Source organism: Aquarana catesbeiana, linkage group LG08 (assembly GCF_042186555.1).
Source record: "Aquarana catesbeiana isolate 2022-GZ linkage group LG08, ASM4218655v1, whole genome shotgun sequence".
Taxonomy (NCBI): domain Eukaryota; kingdom Metazoa; phylum Chordata; class Amphibia; order Anura; family Ranidae; genus Aquarana; species Aquarana catesbeiana.
The window spans coordinates 308686247-308703517 of NC_133331.1; the positions used below are offsets into that span (position 1 = coordinate 308686247).

A 17271-nucleotide genomic window follows, 5' to 3' on the forward strand; every position below is an offset into this window, starting at 1 on the left:
TAAAGCTGAGTTACGCTGGGGCGGCTTTGCGCTCTCTTCTTTTGTGTTTTGTCTAGATGTGTTCCTGCCACCCAGATGATCCATAGAGAGCATCAGAACCCATTGACTTGTCTAATTATCAGCAATAGCCAGCTGGAGGGCTATACCAAATTGTTGATCAGCGCACCTGCTAGTTTTTTCTTTTGTGTGCAAAAAAAAAAAAGGTTTTTATTTTTTTGCATATTTACAATTTTGGTTATTTTAAGCTCTTTTTAGTTTAGGCACTCGTGGTTTTCACCATGAATATATTAGGTATTTATTAACACAACACAGACTCAGTTGTAAACCTTCCTCACTTTTGGACGGAGGGATTAAAATGAATCTGTACCTGTCTGTAAGTTCTAATGACCAGCGATGCCGCTATATTATCAGTCTACAGCAGTGTTTCTCAACTCCAGTCCTGAAGGCGCCCCAACAGGTCATGTTTTCAGAATTTCCCTCAGATGAAACAGCTGTGGTAATTACTAAGGCAGTGAAACTGATCAAATCAGCTGTGCAAAATAATGGAAAGCCAGAAAACCAGAATTGTTGAGGTGCCTTAAGGACCGGAGTTGAGAAACAGAGATCAGAGTTTTGTATGGATCACATGATCTCATCAGTAAGGATGGAAAGAGACCCAGAGTCCCATGACTGAGAGGATATTAAAGTAGAATTCCATCTAAAACCTTGCTAGTCTTAAAAATGCTCCCTCCCCCTCCTAACACCTATATTAACGAACCTGTGCAAGAAAAAAAAGATGCACTGTATATACTTACCTATTTTCAACCCTCTCTGGTTTGGTCATGTGATCCGACTTCCATGTGTCATCCAGTGAAAGCTGCAGAGGAGAGGAGGGACCTCTGACAATGGCTGCACCATGGGAGCCTATGGGTGATGACATGGCTCCCGGCTTTCACAGTCATTGTTGGGTGTTCTCTAGTTCTCTAAAGAATAGTTAGGCTTTAGCTGGATTTCTACTTTAAACCTTACCAGTGGGGATCATCCACCTGCTGACCGGAGAGGTGAGGAGGATTCTGGGAGGTCACATGACAATATTGTTGCTTTTTCAGAGCAGACTGTTCATCTGGTGACCATTTAACCTTCACAGTGCCTTCACCTCACTTCCTGAAACACAGGAGAAATAATGACAAGAAGATTGTAGAATTCACCAAGACGATCATTGATCTGCTGACAGGAGAGGTGAGCAGTGCCGGGAATTCTGGGACATTATCCAGTAACGGACAAGGGATGTTCATGGATGGTGACTGTATCATTGTGTGTGTCAGGTTCCTATAAGGTGTCAGGATGTCACTGTCTATTTCTCCATGGAGGAGTGGGAGTATATAGAAGGACACAAGGATCTCTACAAGGACTTCATGATGGAGAATCAGCCGCCCCTCACATCACCGGGTAAGAGGAGACTTTATTGTAAAGGAGAGAGCAGTACGGAGGATCCACCTAGATCCCCCATCATCTGATAAACATATTGAAACAATGTATTCAGTCAGTGTGTGTGTTTCCTACAGTTGGATCCAGTAATAGAAACCCACCAGAGAGATGTCCCTTTCCTCTGTATTTCCGGGATTCCACACAGGAAGATCACACCATCCCTCATCATCATCAGGTAGGTGGGAGTGAGCCACAAGAACTGAAAATGAATTCTAAGCTATGAGAAGACATTCCAAAGTGTAATCTCTTGTTCCTTTTTACAAATATATGCTATCATTTTGGGGGTTTAGGGTGAAGAACTCAAAAACATCAAACCTGAGATTAAAGAGGAAGAGGAAGAGACATTGATAAGTGGAGCTCAGCCGTCTATGGAGGAGGTTGTTCCTCTGCATTCCCGGGATTCCACACAGGAAGGTCACACCATCCCTCACCATCATCAGGTACTGTAGATGGGAAGAAAACAAAACGTGACTCTAGACTGTATGAGATTATACTCTTCTTTCAGCCTATTTGTCGTCACATTTTCTTTTTTTTTTCTTTTTGATGGCTTAGCATAAAGAACAGATGTATGTAAAAAATGAGGTTAAAGAGGAAGAAGAGGAGACGACTGTGATGGGTTTTCAGGATTCTACGGAGGAAGTTGGGATGATAGTGACAACTAAAGAGGAAGAACCTTTTCTAGATATGAGCACGGGTGAGTAATGAACACTAAATAATGAAACTGCTTATGAATATAGATTGACGATTGGGGATATGTAGACCTTCACATCAGGTAAAATGATCTCTACAAGGACATCATGATGGAGAATCAGCCGCCCCTCACATCACCGGGTAAGAGGAGACTTTATCGTAAAGGAGAGAGCAGTACGGAGGGTCCATCTAGATCCCCCATCATCTGATAAACACATAGAAACAATGTATTCAGTCAGTGTGTGTGTTTCCTACAGATGGATCCAGTAATGGGAACCCACCAGAGAGATGTTCCCGTCCTCTGTATTCCCGGGACTCAACACAGGAAGGTCACACCATCAGTCACCATCATCAGGTAAATAGGATTGAGCAACCAGAACTCAAAAAGAATTTTAAGCTATGAGAATCTCTTGTTCCATTTTACAAATGTGTTCTGTCATCTTTGGGGTTTAGGGTGAAGAACTGAAAGACATCAAAGCTGAGATTAAAGAGGAAGAAGAAGAGACATTGATGAGTGGAGCTCAGCAGTTTATGGAGGGTGTACCTCTGTATTCCCAGGATTCCCCACAGGAAGATCACACCATCCCTCACCATCGTCAGGTAGGTGGACTTGGTGTGTGGATCACAGAAATATTTTGGAATTAGTGAGATAGCATTCTTCTATGTAGTCTCTTGTTTTAATAATTCTACTACTATGTATGATTTGCAGCCTTTGTTGCCTGCACCCCCATCTTCATTTGCAGCTCCTTCTTTGAGCACCTCACATTTTTCACCACCCTCCCTTTTTTGCTGTTTGAATCAGTATAGGTTTCTTTCTTCTGTGGGTCTTAAGTCTAGTCATATGTCATCATGGGTCCTCTTCCTCCTTGTGTTCCTTCAAAATGACATGATGCTGCTCCTTTGCTCCTGTAAGTCCATGCTGAGGTGATCATCTGCCCCTAGGGGGTGGGTCCCTGGCTTCCATGGTTTTGAGGAAATGGGCAGTAGACCTAGTTTATCTCTGCTTCAGGTTAGTAATGCCTACTGGTCTTGTCCCTCCCCTAGCTATTATGCACAGGTACTGCAAGAGCCTAAAACCAGGTCACATTCTTAAACCTATACTGCTTACATTTTTTAAAATATAACTGATTTAATAATGAATGCACTGCATTCAGTGGTGTCGTTTATATCTGCCTGGAGTTCGGCTTTAATAAATATTTTCTATTATTTTGAGGTTCAGGGTGAAGAACAGATTAATATAAAAGCTGAGGTTAAAGAGGAAGAAGAAGAGACGTACGTGGGGGGTGATCAGCCGTCCATGGAGGAGGCTGGGATGATTATGAAGATTGAACAGGATGAAATTTCTCCACCTTTCGACACAAGTAAGTAACAGACACTGAAACTGGGGAATGAAATGTACAATTCAGTTAACCTTTGAGCGTATAAAGTGAAGCTTGATAAGAAGAAGAAGCGGACAATTCATGAGAAGGAACCGTGGTGACCATTGATGGAGGTTCTGTTGGTAGGGGTAGCTTGGCACTTGGCGAACTTTACTGAGAGTCTGGGTCCTGGGAACTGTGATGTGTAAGTCCTTCTGTGGTGGTTTTCCTCTTTGGGTTGGACATCATGGTGAAGTGTACAATGCAGTTTTTTGAAGAGTTGGTGGAGGACCACCAGGGCTCAGTGCTATTCCCCCTCAAAAAGGTCTCTGTAGTCAGTGCCAGGACAGGTGTCACTGGCAGGTGATAAGACTTGATCCTTCTGGTGTGGGGACTGGTGAAATAATGTGGCCTCCAGCCATGAGGTGGCACTAACCCATATGTGAGACCCATGCTAATGCGAGCAATCCGATGTACTAACAATTCACCAACGTGTTTTGGCTAATGAAGTCATAGCCGACTATTGAATGTTAAAGAATTAGCAAATTGTATACAGACTCCAGTATGAAAACTTTTCTGATTAATTTTGGAGGGAGAACAGGAGCCCAGTTTTGAGATCAGAGTTTTCCACTTATTCCACTCGTACGGGGGTGGAGCTAAAACTCCAGTTATTTGTGAACTACTGAAATGTTTTACTATTTTTTTTTTTCCATTTCTTTCCATCAGATGGATGTGACGTCAGGAATTCCTCGGAGAGACATCTTCTATTATCTGCTGATTGTAAGTCAGAAGATAATGTCATCACACAGGATCCTCCAGGAGGAAATCCAAGTACACAAAATATACATCACAGACCTTCCTGTCCGGAGACATCAATGGATCCCTCTGATCAGGGGGAATCTTCTCATCAATCACATACTATGATTGTAAATATCCATGTAAGATCTCACACTGCAGATCGATCAACAGATCCTTCTAATCCCGAGGAATCTTCCTCACCCCATGAAGGAGATCACAGAGGTCAGAATCTATTCCCATGTTCAGAGTGTGGGAAATGTTTCACTCAGAAAGAAGTACTTATTGTACACCAGGAAATTCACACGGCTGAGTGTCCTTATTCATGTTCAGAGTGCGGGAAATCTTTCACTCATCAAGGAACCTTTGTTAGACACCAGAGAATTCACACGGGTGAGCGTCCTTATTCATGTTCAGAGTGCGGGAAATCTTTCAATCAGAAAGGGGCCCTTGTTAGACACCAGAGAATTCACACAGGTGAACGCCCTTATTCATGTTCAGAGTGCGGGAAATCTTTCACTCAAAAAGGGGCCCTTGTTGAACACCAGATAAGTCACACGGGTGAGCGTTCTTATTCATGTTCAGAGTGCGGGAAATCTTTCACTCTTCAAGGAGCCCTTGTTAGACACCAGAGAATCCACACAGGTGAGCGCCCTTATTCATGTTCAGAGTGCGGGAAATCTTTCACTCAGATAGGAGGTCTTGTTAGACACCAGATAAGTCACACAGGGGAGCATCCTTATTTATGTGTAGAGTGTGGAAAATCTTTCACTCTGAAAGGAAACCTCGTGAAACACCAGAGAAGTCATACAGGTGAGCGTCCTTATTCATGTTCAGAGTGCGGGAAATCTTTCAACAAGAAAGATCATCTTGTGAAACACCAGAGAAAGCACACAGGTGACCGTCCCTATTCGTGTTCAGAGTGCGGGAAATCTTACGTTTGTAAAGAAGACCTTATTAGACACCATATAATTCACACAGGTGAGCGTCCTTTTTCATGTTCAGAGTGCGGGAAATCTTTTAATAAGAAAGATAATCTTGTTAAACATCAGAAAATTCACACAGGTGAGCGTCCCTATTCATGTTCAGAGTGTGGGAAATCTTTCATTTGTAAAGGAAACCTTGTTAAACACCAAAGAATTCACACGGGTGAGCGTCCTTATTTATGTACAGAGTGCGGGAAAACTTTCACTTATAAAGGAGACTTTGTTAAACACCACAGAAGTCACACAGGTGAGCGTCCATTTTCATGTTCAGAGTGCGGGAAATCTTTCACCCGGAAAGGACAACTTCTGAAACACCAGAGAAGTCACACTATGCTCTAAGTGCGGGAGTGAGTCCTCATTTCTCCAGCTTGTCACTGTCCTTCCCCCTGTGCTCATAAGGCTGGGTACAAGGTATATCCTCTTATTGCCACATGTGAATGCAATTTTTTTTTTAATGTGTTTATATCTCAATAAAGTTTTATCTGCATTAGATTGTGTACTTCCCTGTCTTCTCTTTAAGTCATATGGGTGAGCATTAGAGCACAGAAAATGCTTCCAAACTGCCATTTGGGGACCCACCCCATGCTGCAGCAAAAATGACACGTTCTTCAGGATGTAATAACCACCAAGGGTCGATCAGATGCAGGCGTTGCAGATCTGCCTTCAGACTCTTGAGACGTGCAAAGGGGAGATGAGAAGAGCCACGAGATACATCCAATAAAGAATTCATGGCGAAATTGAGATCGCCCCCAAACACCAGCATCCCCTCCTCAAACTCCAAAAGCTCAGGGAGGAGAGCCCGCGGGATCTGGGTAATCCACATTCGGGAAAATAAACATTGGCAAAGGTGACCTTCATGCCACACACCTTCCCCTTAAGGAGGAGAAAACGACCCTGGGTATCTATTTGCATCGCCTCATAAGTCCAAGGGACTGATTTGGCCACCAGGATGCTGACCCCCTTAGATATGGAGATCGGTGAAGAGCTGTGATACACCATCGGAAAGTCCCTTTTGGTTAATTTAGGAACCCGATCTCCATGGATAGAGTAGCTCAATGAAAGGTGAGTCTGCTAGACAGGCCCCATATCCCCACAATCAGATGAGTGGCAATGTCAAAAATGAAAGAGGGGGTGGAGCTATAGATTCAGCTTATATGTGTAGAGTACAAGGCCTCCATTAGAGAGAGCCACTGAGAAATAGAGGACTAATAGCTGATTCAGGCTTGGAAGAGCTAAATTATGGGGAAGGGAGCCTGCCCGCAGACTGCAATCTTCAAACCAGGGGTCCCCCCGCTGACAACCAACAAAGGCAGCAAACAGGGGGACCACGCTTCTGTCAAAGTACGTCACCCGAAGGCCAGGAGGCATAAAGCCATATAAGCATGTCTCTGAAGTCTCTGACCCTTACATAGGGGCTTATAATGAGAACGGAATGACCCCACCATTGAGGCTTGGATTGAAATACAGTCCAGAAAAGGCCCAAGGGGGTGATGGTTGCTGAAGTAACAGTCTTCACAGTAGAAAATGGGAGTGTGAGGTCAGAGGGCCCGAGAACAACATCAGCTGAGAGGGATTAAAGCCAGCGGCTCCACTAGGGGAACTATAGACTCAAACAGAGACAACAGCAAGTCATGAAGTTCCAAACCTGAAAGTCCCGATAGGCAAGATCCACCGAATCAATTGCTTCAGTAACAGTCCATCTGAAGAATTAAACAGTCAAGCCTCAGGAGTGTTCGGCGTGGATCTAGGAGCCACACGGCTAGAGGCCCTGGATCTAGGTCGTCTGATTCTCTGTGGTCTCAGCACAGGTGGGCCAGAAGCCTCCTGGCTAAGCAGGTAGTCAAACCAGTTGTGTACACTGACAGCAGGCCTGTCCAGGAAACTAAACACTTCCAGAAGCTGGTCAGGTGAACGGAGGTAGAAATCAGTCCCATGTTTCCGTACAATTAGATGGAAGGGGTGGCCCCATCAGTAAGTTGCCTCCGCCTCGCGGATTACTTCAAGAAGGGGGCGCATTAGCCCTCATAAGGCCTGAGTTTGCCTAGAGACATCGGGATAGATTTGAATAGATGCACCATTAAAGTCAATGGGACCCTTGGACCAGGCCTGGTGTAGGATTTCCTCTTTTATGGTGTAAAAATTGACACTACAAAGGACATCCACAGGCATACCTGAGGGAAGAGGGGTCTGTGGAGAAGAAAGAGGAGCCCTGCGGCCAAGTATCTGGTGAACTCTGTCAAGCTCCAGTTCGACTGTGGGCGGTTTGTCCAGAATCTGATTCAGAATAGCCACCACCATAGTGCGGAGCTCTGGGCCCCTAGCAGCTTCAGGGATGCCACGGAGGCGCAGATTGTTCCACCTGCTACGATTTTCACCATCATCCAGCCACAGGTGGACATCGATGAGATGGCGGCGGAGTAGTAAGGCGGGCATCTGTAGAGGTGGTGGAGGACTCTAACTCTGTTACCCGCTCCTTCACCGTGTCCACTTGCTGGCGGAGTTCATGCAGCTCTCGTGTGAGAATGTTGACAATGGAAGTGGCCATAGCCTGGAGATCCTCTTTAGTAGGCAGAGCAGCCACAATCTCCCTCTGCACGTTTATCTCCCCCCCAGGGAAGGCCCAGGATCAAACTGTGAGTCTGCTGGAGAGAGAGCTGACGATAAAATGGGGGAGAGCGGGCGATCTGCCAGCACAGTTGAATCCCCTGCACCTGAAGCCTCCATTTGTGCAGCCTTCCTACTTGTGCTGATGGCGGAGCCTTTTGCATTGACTTATGGTGGCGCCCTCTTGGCTGCGGCCGCAGAAGAGGAGGCTGGGTGCTGCCAAAAGAAGGAGTGTGTTATTTCAGGTCCCCTCGGTTCCCCAGTAGGTAGCAGGTGTTTGCGGTCGCCAGGCATGTGAAAGCGGCTTGTTTGTGCAGCCTGACTAAGGGTTCTCGGCTCCGGTCTGTGCAGAGCTTCTGAAGAAACGTCTTCACACTGCCATCACTAAGCCACGCCCATTCAGGAATCATTATTTTTAAAAAAAGAGGCCTTGTTGATCACCAGAGAATTCACCCAGGTCAGCGTACTTTTTCATGTTCAGAGTGCAGGAAAACATTCTGAAAGGAAACCTTGTGAAACACAGAATCCACAAGGGTGAGCATCTCTATTCCGACTTAAGAATCTGTGTAAGAGGGACACACAAAGAGATGGGGGCCTATGGCCAAAGGTGGGGGTGTTTAACCCCTTCCCCCAAAAAGATGTACCCATATGTTCTCTGGTTGAAGGTGTTATACCAAGGCCATGGCTGCAGCTGCAGAAATTTCCCTGACATCGTATCTTTTAGCTAGCAATGCTAAAAATATAAAAGCAATCTGAGCAGCTAAAAAGCTGCTGGATTGCTTTTACAAGCGGCGGAAGGGGCCTCCTGCCGCCCTCTTGGACTCTTCCACCAGGGAACCCGACACTGAAGCTGGTGGGTGACCATAAAGATGACCAAAGACTGGAGTGTCCACGATCCTCTCTTTGGTCTATGAAACCAGACACGATGAGTATTTTGTCACTTCCGGTTTTAGCTAAAGTAAATTGGCCATTACCAGCCTGTGAAAGCATCGGATCATACTGATCTTGGTTTGATCTGATGCTTTAAAGGGTAGAATAAACCCCAGATCTCTCAGTAAAAAGTGCTATCCCAACAGATGTTGTTCATCCTTTGTGATAGCAATAAAGTTAATAAATAAAAAACATTTAAAGAGATAGTTTCAAATTAAACAATTTAAATAAAACAAATAATTAAAAAAACTATTTAAAAAACTAGTTAAAGTGATTGTAAACCTTCCTGTTTCATTTTTTTTTTAAATAACAACCATATCATACCTCCACTGTGCAGTTCGTTTTGCAGAGAGTGGCTCCGATCCCCCTCTTCTGGGGTCCCTCTACGGCGCTTGTGTCTCCTCCTCACATCAGACAACCCCCTAGGAGAAGCGCTCTCCCAGGGGGGTTATCTTGTGGGCACGCTTATGAGTCCAGCATTTGCGTCCATAGACACGCCGGAATTCGGGCCCCCGGCGCCCCCATCATTGGGTTTGATTGAAAGCAGCGGGAGCCAATGGCTGCACTGCTATCAATCTATCCAATCAAGAGCTGGGACCCCGTGCAGAGAGGGAGAGCGTATCTCCGCTGAGGGAATGAAGGGGCTCAGGTAAGTAAAAAGGGGGGGGCGATCACTGCCAGGTGTTTTTTCACCTTAATGCATAGGATGCATTAAAGAGGAGGTCCGGTTAAAAAAAAAAAATTAAAAGTCAGCAGCTACAAACACTGTAGCTGCTGACTTTTAATAAGCTCACTTGCCTGTCCAGGGTACCCGCGATGTCGGCCGCCCGAGGCCGATTCGTCCATCGGATCGGGTCCCGGCGCCGCAATTCAAAGTAAAGGAAACAGGCAGTGGAGCCTTGCGGCTTCACTGCCCGTTTCCTACTGTGCATGCGCGAGTCGCGCTGCGCTTTGTGAATGGCCGGCTGTGTTCTGGGACACACACAGTTCCCAAAACACACCACGCCACCTTCCCCAGAAGACAATGCGAGGAGGAGAAGACTGAAGATCACCGTGGTGTAGGAAGTGGCAGATTAGAACGATCTGCCTAGCAACAGCCATTTCTGGTAAGCAAAACATTTTTTTTTCCTTTTTTTTTCACATTTTTAGGAGCATTTTAATGTAATTTTTTTTTTAGGGTGGACCTCCACTTTAAGGTGAAAAAACACAAGCGTTTAAAACCCCCTTAAGCACTCCTGTCCCCCCCGGGGCAAGGCAAATGCATGTGTAGATCACGCACGCATATGTAAACAGTTTTCAAGGTATCGCCACGAATGTTATAGCGAGAGCAATAATTCTAGCACCAGACCTCCTCTGTAACTGGTAACCGGTAAAGATTTATAAAGCGGTGCCTATGGAGATTTTTAAGTACAGTACCGTAATTTGGTGTCGTTCGACAAGCAAGCACAATTTTAAAACGGGACATTTTAGATATCTACTTACTCAGCGGAACATTATCTTTTATATTTTACCAAATGGTTAGGTATTATATGGTTTTTGGGCATTGAGATTCACTAAAGTGTATTTTTTCCCATAAAATGGCATTTTATAAACCTTGGCGCTAATACCGTGTGACACAAAAAGTTGCAATACCCACTATTTTATTGTCTAGGGCCTCTGCTTAAAAAATACATAATGTTTGGGGGTTCCAAGTAATTTTCTAGCAAAAAAAATGCACATTTTTTAAACAGGCCTGGTGTTGAATTGGTTAAGTTACACTGAACACTAGGTGTGGTATATTAGAATCTGAGCCTACTTGTGTATACACCACACATGTATGCTGTATGCCTTCTACTCATAGAATAGTTGCCAACTGTCCTGAATTTCCCGGGACATTCCCAGTATTTAGACCTTTGTCCCAGTCTTACCGCATCCCGGGCAATGTCCCAGGAAATTGGTGTGTTCACGATTTTTCGCCGCCACCGCCAGAGATCCGCGGCTGGCACTGGTGAATTGCCTCCGCCAGCCGACATTTTAGAGAAGACCAGCTGAGCTCTCGTGTAACAGGTCACTCACCCAGGGGAGGAAATAAGAGGCGGAGCCCGGGTGGCTGCCAATAGAAATGGAGCTGCCATCAACCCCCGCCCCCGGGCTGCAGCCAGTCTGTGAACAGTTGTGGGAAAGGCTGCGGGGTGGGGGGTTGGCGGAAGCTCAAATTTCTATTGGCAGCCACCCAGGCTCCGCCTCTTGTTTCCTCTCCTGGGCGAGTGACCTGTTACAGGAAAGCTGGTCTTCTGCAATGGCGGTGGAGATCAAACCATGCATGATTATTTGACTAGAGGCAGATCCAAGGGACTCCGCTGGCGACACCTGATGTAAGGAGGAACTCCGCTGCCTGGGGCACCTGATGTAAGGAGGGACTCTGCTGGGGACACCTCATGTAAGGAAGGACTCTGCTGGGGACACCTGATGTAAGGAGGGACTCCGCTGGGGAAACCTGATGTAAGGAGGGACTCTGCTGGGGGCACCTGATGTAAGGAGGGACTCTGCTGGGGACACCTGATGTAAGGAAGGACTCTGCTGGAGACACCTGATGTAAGGAGGGACTCCGCTGGGGACACCTGATGTAAGGAGGGACTCTGCTGGGGACACCTGATGTAAGGTTGGACTCCGCTGGGGAAACCTGATGTAAGGAGGGACTCCGCTGGGGACACCTGTGATGTAAGGAGGGACTCTGCTGGGGACACCTGATGTAAGGTTGGACTCCTGCTGGGGACACCTGATGTAAGGAGGGACTCTGCTGGGGACACCTGTGATGTAAGGAGGGACTCTGCTGGGAACACCTGATGTAAGGAGGGACTCTGCTAGGGACACCTGTGATGTAAGGAGGGACTCTGCTGGGGGAACCTGATGTAAGAAGGGACTCTGCTATGGGCAACTATGATATAAGGAGGGACTCTGCTGGGGACACCTGATGTAAGGAAGGACTCTGCTGGGGACACCTGATGTAAGGAGGGACTCCGCTGGGGGCACCTGATGTAAGGAGAGACTCTGCTGGGGACACCTGATGTAAGCAGGGACTCCGCTGGGGACAACTGTGATGTAAGGAGGGACTTCGCTGGGGACACCTGATGTAAGGAGGGACTCCGCTGGGGACACCTGATGTAAGGAGGGAATCCACTGGGGGCACCTGATGTAAGGTTGGACTCCGCTGGGGACACCTGATGTAAGGAGGGACTCCACTGGGGACACCTGTGATGTAAGGAGGGACTCTGCTGGGGACACCTGATGTAACGTTGGACTCCGCTGGCGACACCTGTGATGTAAGGAGGGACTCTGCTGGGACCACCTGATGTAGGGAGGGACTCTGCTGGGGACACCTGTGATGTAAGGAGGGACTCTGCTGGGGAAACCTGATGTAAGAAGGGACTCTGCTATGGGCAACTGTGATGTAAGGAGGGACTCTGCTGGGGGCACCTGGTGAAAGGAAGGACTCTGCCGGGGGCACCTAATGTAAGGTTGGACTCTGCTGGGGACACCTGATGTAAGGAGGGACTCAACTGGGGACACCTGATGTAAGCAGGGACTCCGCTGGGGACACCTGTGATGTAAGGAGGGACTTCGCTGGGGGCACCTGATGTAAGGAGGGACTCTGCTGGGGACACCTGATGTAAGGAGGCACTCCGCTGGGGACACCTGTGATGTAAGGAGGGACTCTGCTGGGGACACCTGATGTAAGGAGAGACTCCGCTGGGGACACCTGTGATGTAAGGAGGGACGCTGCTGGGGGAACCTGATGTAAGAAGGGACTCTGCTAGGGGCACATATGATGTAAAGAGGGAATCTGCTGGGGGCACCTGGTGTAAGGAGGGACTGTGCTGGGGGCACATAATGTAAGGTTGGACTCCGCTGGGGACACCTGATGTAAGGACGGACTCTGCTGGGGACACTTGATGTACGGAGGGACTCCGCTGGGGACACCTGCGATGTAAGGAGGGACTCTGCTGGGGACACCTGATGTAAGGGGGGACTCCACTGGGGACACCTGTGATATAAGGAGGGACTCTGCTGGGGGACCCTAGTGTAAGAAGGGACTCTGCTAGGGACACCTGTGATGTAAGGAGCGACTCTGCTGGGGCACCTGGTGTAAGGAGAGATTCTGCTGGGGACACCTGGTGTAAGGAAGGACTATGCTGGGGGCACCTGTGATGTAAGGAGAGACTCTGCTGGGGCACCTGATGTAAGGAGGGACTCTGCTGGGGGCACCTGGTGTAAGGAGGGACTCTGCTGGGGGCACCTGATGTAAAGGGGGACTCTACTGGAGGCACCTAATGTAAGGAGGGACTCTGCTGGGGGCACCTGGTGTTAGGAGGTACTCTGCTGTGGGCATCTGATGTAAGGTGGGACTCTGCTGGGGGCACCTAATGTAAGGGGGGACTCTGCTGGGCCATCTGATGTAAGGAGGGATATTGCTGGGGCACCTGATGTAAGGAGGGACTCTACTGGAGGCACCTGATGTAAGGAGGGACTCTGCTGGGGGCACCTGGTGTAAAGAGGGCCTCTGCTGGGGGCACCTGATGTAAGGAGGGACTCTGCTGGGGGCACCTGATGTAAGGGGGACTCTGCTGGGGCACCTGATGTAAGGAGGGACTTCGCTGGGGGCATCTGATGTAAGGAGGGACTCTGCTGTGGCACCTGATGTAAGGAGGGATTCTACTGGAGGCACCTGGTGTAAGGAGGGACTTTGCTGGGGGCACCTGGTGTAAGGAGGGACTCTGCTGGGGGCACCTGATGGCATCTGGTGGCAGGTGACGTGGCAAGTGAAACGCACAGGGCTCCCACTGATTCTGCATTATGGTGAGTTGAACTATTTCATTTTATATTACAATGTTATAATATAAATAATGCGCTCCAATCATCCTGACACCATACCAACCATGGTGCTGTGACGATTGAAGCGCCAACACCAGGTGTTTGGAGTATCTTTATCTGCTGATTGTTAAACTTTCTGGAATACACATATTTCTATGGTGGTGTAGGATCTGGGCCTGCTGTCCCTCCATCTCTCTTTCTTTCCTTCCTTCTCTCTCCTTCCCTCCCTATCTCTTTCTTTCTCTCTCTTTTTTCTCCCTCCGTCCCTCGTTCATCTCAGACTCGAACCACACCCCCTTTAAGCCACACCCAATGATTCGTTTAAACCATGCCCATTTTTTGCCGATAGTCCCACGCCGCATTTTCCTTCCCCCTATAGTCACGCCTACAAACAAATGCCCCACCCCCTAATTATAAGACTCCGCCTACAGAAAAGTGTCCTTATAAATGCTCACAGAATATTCCTTAATTACATTGGAACAAATGAGAGTCTTATAGACACATAAACACAAAATGCAAGGCAGGGGAAAAAATGACGGAAAGGAAAAACACAGCTGGTAAGCAATTAACATACAAGATTTTTCTGTGCTCTTATCTGCAATTTTTTTGGTGGTTACAGGATCTGGTGATTCTTTTTTTTTTTTATTGCAGTGTTATCTTATAATAATCACATACTGGAAATAGATGAGACTCCCACTTTAATGACTTTACCGTCTGGGTGGATATCCTTAACAATTATATTGAGTGGAACAAAACCACAATTTTTTTTTTTTTTAACAATAATTTTTATTTATTTTATCAAACAAATACAAATCAATTGAAGTTGCTGCATATATTATACAACATTTGTAATACAAAAACTGAGAAGGCATAAAGTATAGTACTGATATAAACCTTGATGGCCTAGTCCAGCCTACCCAGGTTGGGTTTAAGCTGTAGGACTGGAAGGTCACCACAAAACCACAATTCATGGTGGAATGTAGAGACAGGAACAGCCTGATTGTAGGGGAGGAAGCGATGTCAGGTGCAGGCAGGAAGTGATATAGAGACAGGAAAAGCCTGATTGTAGGGGAGGAAGTGATGCCAGGTGAAGACAGGAAGTGATATAGAGACAGGAAGTGAGGTAACCAATGAACAGGAAGTGCTGTAGGGGTCCAAACAGGAAGTTCCTAGTGAGAGAAGTGCGTTGTGAGGGGGTAAAGAGAAGACGTTGGAGCTGGAAGCAGAGGAGGTAATAAGATATTACTTTGTAAAGTAACCCTCATTATGTCTGCCTTTCTACTCCTATATACACTCACAGGCCACTTTATTAGGTACACCTGTTCAGTTGCTTGGTAACACAAATTGCTAATTAGCCAATCGCATGGCAGCAACTCAGTGCATTTAGGTATCAACACGTGGTAAAGATGACTTGCTGAAGTTCACTGAGCATCAGAATGGGGAAGAAAGGGGATTTTAGTGACTTTGAACATAGCATGGTTGTTGGTGCCAGACAGGCTGCTCTGAGTATTTCAAAAACTGCTGATCTACTGGGATTGTCACACACATCCATCTCTCAGGTTTACAGAGAATGGTTTGAAAAAGAGAAAATATCCAGTGAGCGGCAGTTGTGTGGAGGAAAATGCCTTGTTGGTGTCAGAGGAGAATGGGCAGACTGGTTCCAGATGATAGGCAACAGTAACTCAAATAACCACTCGTTACATCCAAGGTATGCAGAATACCATCTCTGAACGCACAACACATCAAACCAGGAAGTAGATGGGCTACAGCAACAGAAGACCACACCGGGTGCCACTCCTGTCAGCTAAGAACAGGAAACTGAGGCTACAATTTGCACAGGCTCAATTTCAGCTGCGGCATTCAGATGGTGGGGTCAGAATTTGGCGTATACAACATGAAAGTATGGATCCATCCTGTCTTGTATCAACGGTTCAGGCTGGTGGTGGGGGTGTTATGGTGTGGGGATATAGTACCAATTGAGCATCATTTAAATGCCACAGCTTACCTGAGTATTGTTGCTGACCATGTCCATCCCTTTATGACTACAGTGTACCCATCTTCTGATGGCTCCTTCCAGCAGGATAATGCACCATGTCACAAAGCTCCAATCATCTCACCACTGGTTTCTTGAACATGACAATGAGGTCACTGTACTCCCAATGGCCTCCACAGTCACCAGATCTCAATCCAATAGAGCACCTTTGGCATGTGGTGGAACGGGAGATTGGCATCATGGATGTGCAGCCGACAAATCTGCAGCAACTGTGTGATGCTATCATGTCACTATGGACCAAAATCTCTGAGGAACATTTCCAACACCTTGTTGTCTTTTTGCCACAAAGACCTAAGGCAGTTCCCAAGGTAAAAAGGGGTCCAACCCGGTACTAGCAAGGTGTACCTAATAAAGTGGCTGGTGAGTGTATATAATCAACACATGGTTTTCATATTAAATATGTTTGGTATTTATTGACACAACACAAACACGGTTGTATACCTCCCTCACCTTTGGACGGAGGGTTTACAATTAATCTTTACTTGTCTAATGACCAGCAAGGCCACTATATTTGTCTACAGAGATCAGAGTCTTCTATTGATCACATGATCACATCAATGAGGATGGAGGAGGAACCGAGTCACATGACTGAGAGGATATTAGACCTCACCCTGGAGATCATCTACCTGGTGACCGGAGAGGTGAGGAGGATTCTGGGAGGTCACATGACATCACTCTTATCTTTATTTATAAAAAACAGACCTGACCGGAGAGGTGAGGAGGATTCTGGGAGGTCACATGACATCACTCCTTGTATTCTGCTCTTCCCCTTTAATAGAAATATGCTGCTGTGAAGATAACGTGTATTGAAGGTCTTTTACAAGGGATGTATCCAGCGATGTCAGAACGATGGGGTCGAAGCCAGAACTCCATTGCAGTGCCTCCACCTCACTCCCCAATTCTTGAGAGAAACAACATGCAGAAGATTCAAGAAATCACCAACAAGCTCATTGATCTGCTGACAGGAGAGGTGAGCGGTGCCGGGAATTCTGGGACATTATCCAGTAACAGACAAGGGATGTGTCTGGATGGTGACTGTATCATTGTGTGTGTCAGGTTCCTATAAGGTGTCAGGATGTCACAGAGATTATCTTCAAGGAGAACAAATACTTAGAAGTACAGAAAGATCTCTACAAAGACGTCATGATGGAGAATCAGCCGCCCCTCACATCACTGGGTAAGAGGAGACTTTATTGTAAAGGAGAGAGCAGTACGGAGGGTCCACCTAGATCCCCCATCATCTGATAAACACATAGAAACAATGTATTCAGTCAGTGTGTGTGTTTCCTACAGATGGATCCAGTAATGGGAACCCACCAGAGAGATGTCTCCGTCCTCTGTATTCCCGGGATTCCACACAGGAAGATCACACCATCCCTCACCATCATCAGGTAGGTGGGACTGAGCATGTCGATCCAACAATGTATTCTAAGCTATGAGAGGACATTCTATGTATTCTCTTCTTTTAATATTTACTTTTACATCTGAATTGCAGACTTTGTTGCCCCTCCCCATCTCTATTTATAGCTCCTTTCCC

General features: G+C 46.8%; 1 protein-coding gene across 10 annotated transcripts in view; it reads left to right on the top strand.

Moving 5' to 3' along the window:
- LOC141105048 (uncharacterized) overlaps nucleotides 1-17271 on the top strand; it is a 239500-nt gene that overhangs the window by 95100 nt on the left and 127129 nt on the right. Inside the window, exons 2-10 of one of the 10 annotated variants that reach the window (XM_073594854.1) lie at nucleotides 1127-1218; nucleotides 1305-1428; nucleotides 1545-1642; nucleotides 1758-1907; nucleotides 2020-2161; nucleotides 2415-2512; nucleotides 2611-2757; nucleotides 3377-3518; nucleotides 4242-5745. The exons of 2 other annotated variants lie outside the window; for them this stretch is intronic. In XM_073594854.1, coding sequence (XP_073450955.1) covers nucleotides 1344-1428; nucleotides 1545-1642; nucleotides 1758-1907; nucleotides 2020-2161; nucleotides 2415-2512; nucleotides 2611-2757; nucleotides 3377-3518; nucleotides 4242-5635 — 2256 coding nt within the window. In that variant the 5' untranslated portion in view covers nucleotides 1127-1218; nucleotides 1305-1343 and the 3' untranslated portion in view covers nucleotides 5636-5745. Of the gene's footprint in view, nucleotides 1-1088; nucleotides 1219-1304; nucleotides 1429-1544; nucleotides 1643-1757; nucleotides 1908-2019; nucleotides 2162-2245; nucleotides 2299-2414; nucleotides 2513-2610; nucleotides 2758-3370; nucleotides 3519-4241; nucleotides 5748-14798; nucleotides 14913-16235; nucleotides 16376-16512; nucleotides 16705-16790; nucleotides 16912-17027; nucleotides 17126-17271 lie in introns of those variants that run through there. 7 more of the 10 variants (XM_073594853.1, XM_073594855.1, XM_073594857.1 and 4 more) reach the window with 7 other exon arrangements.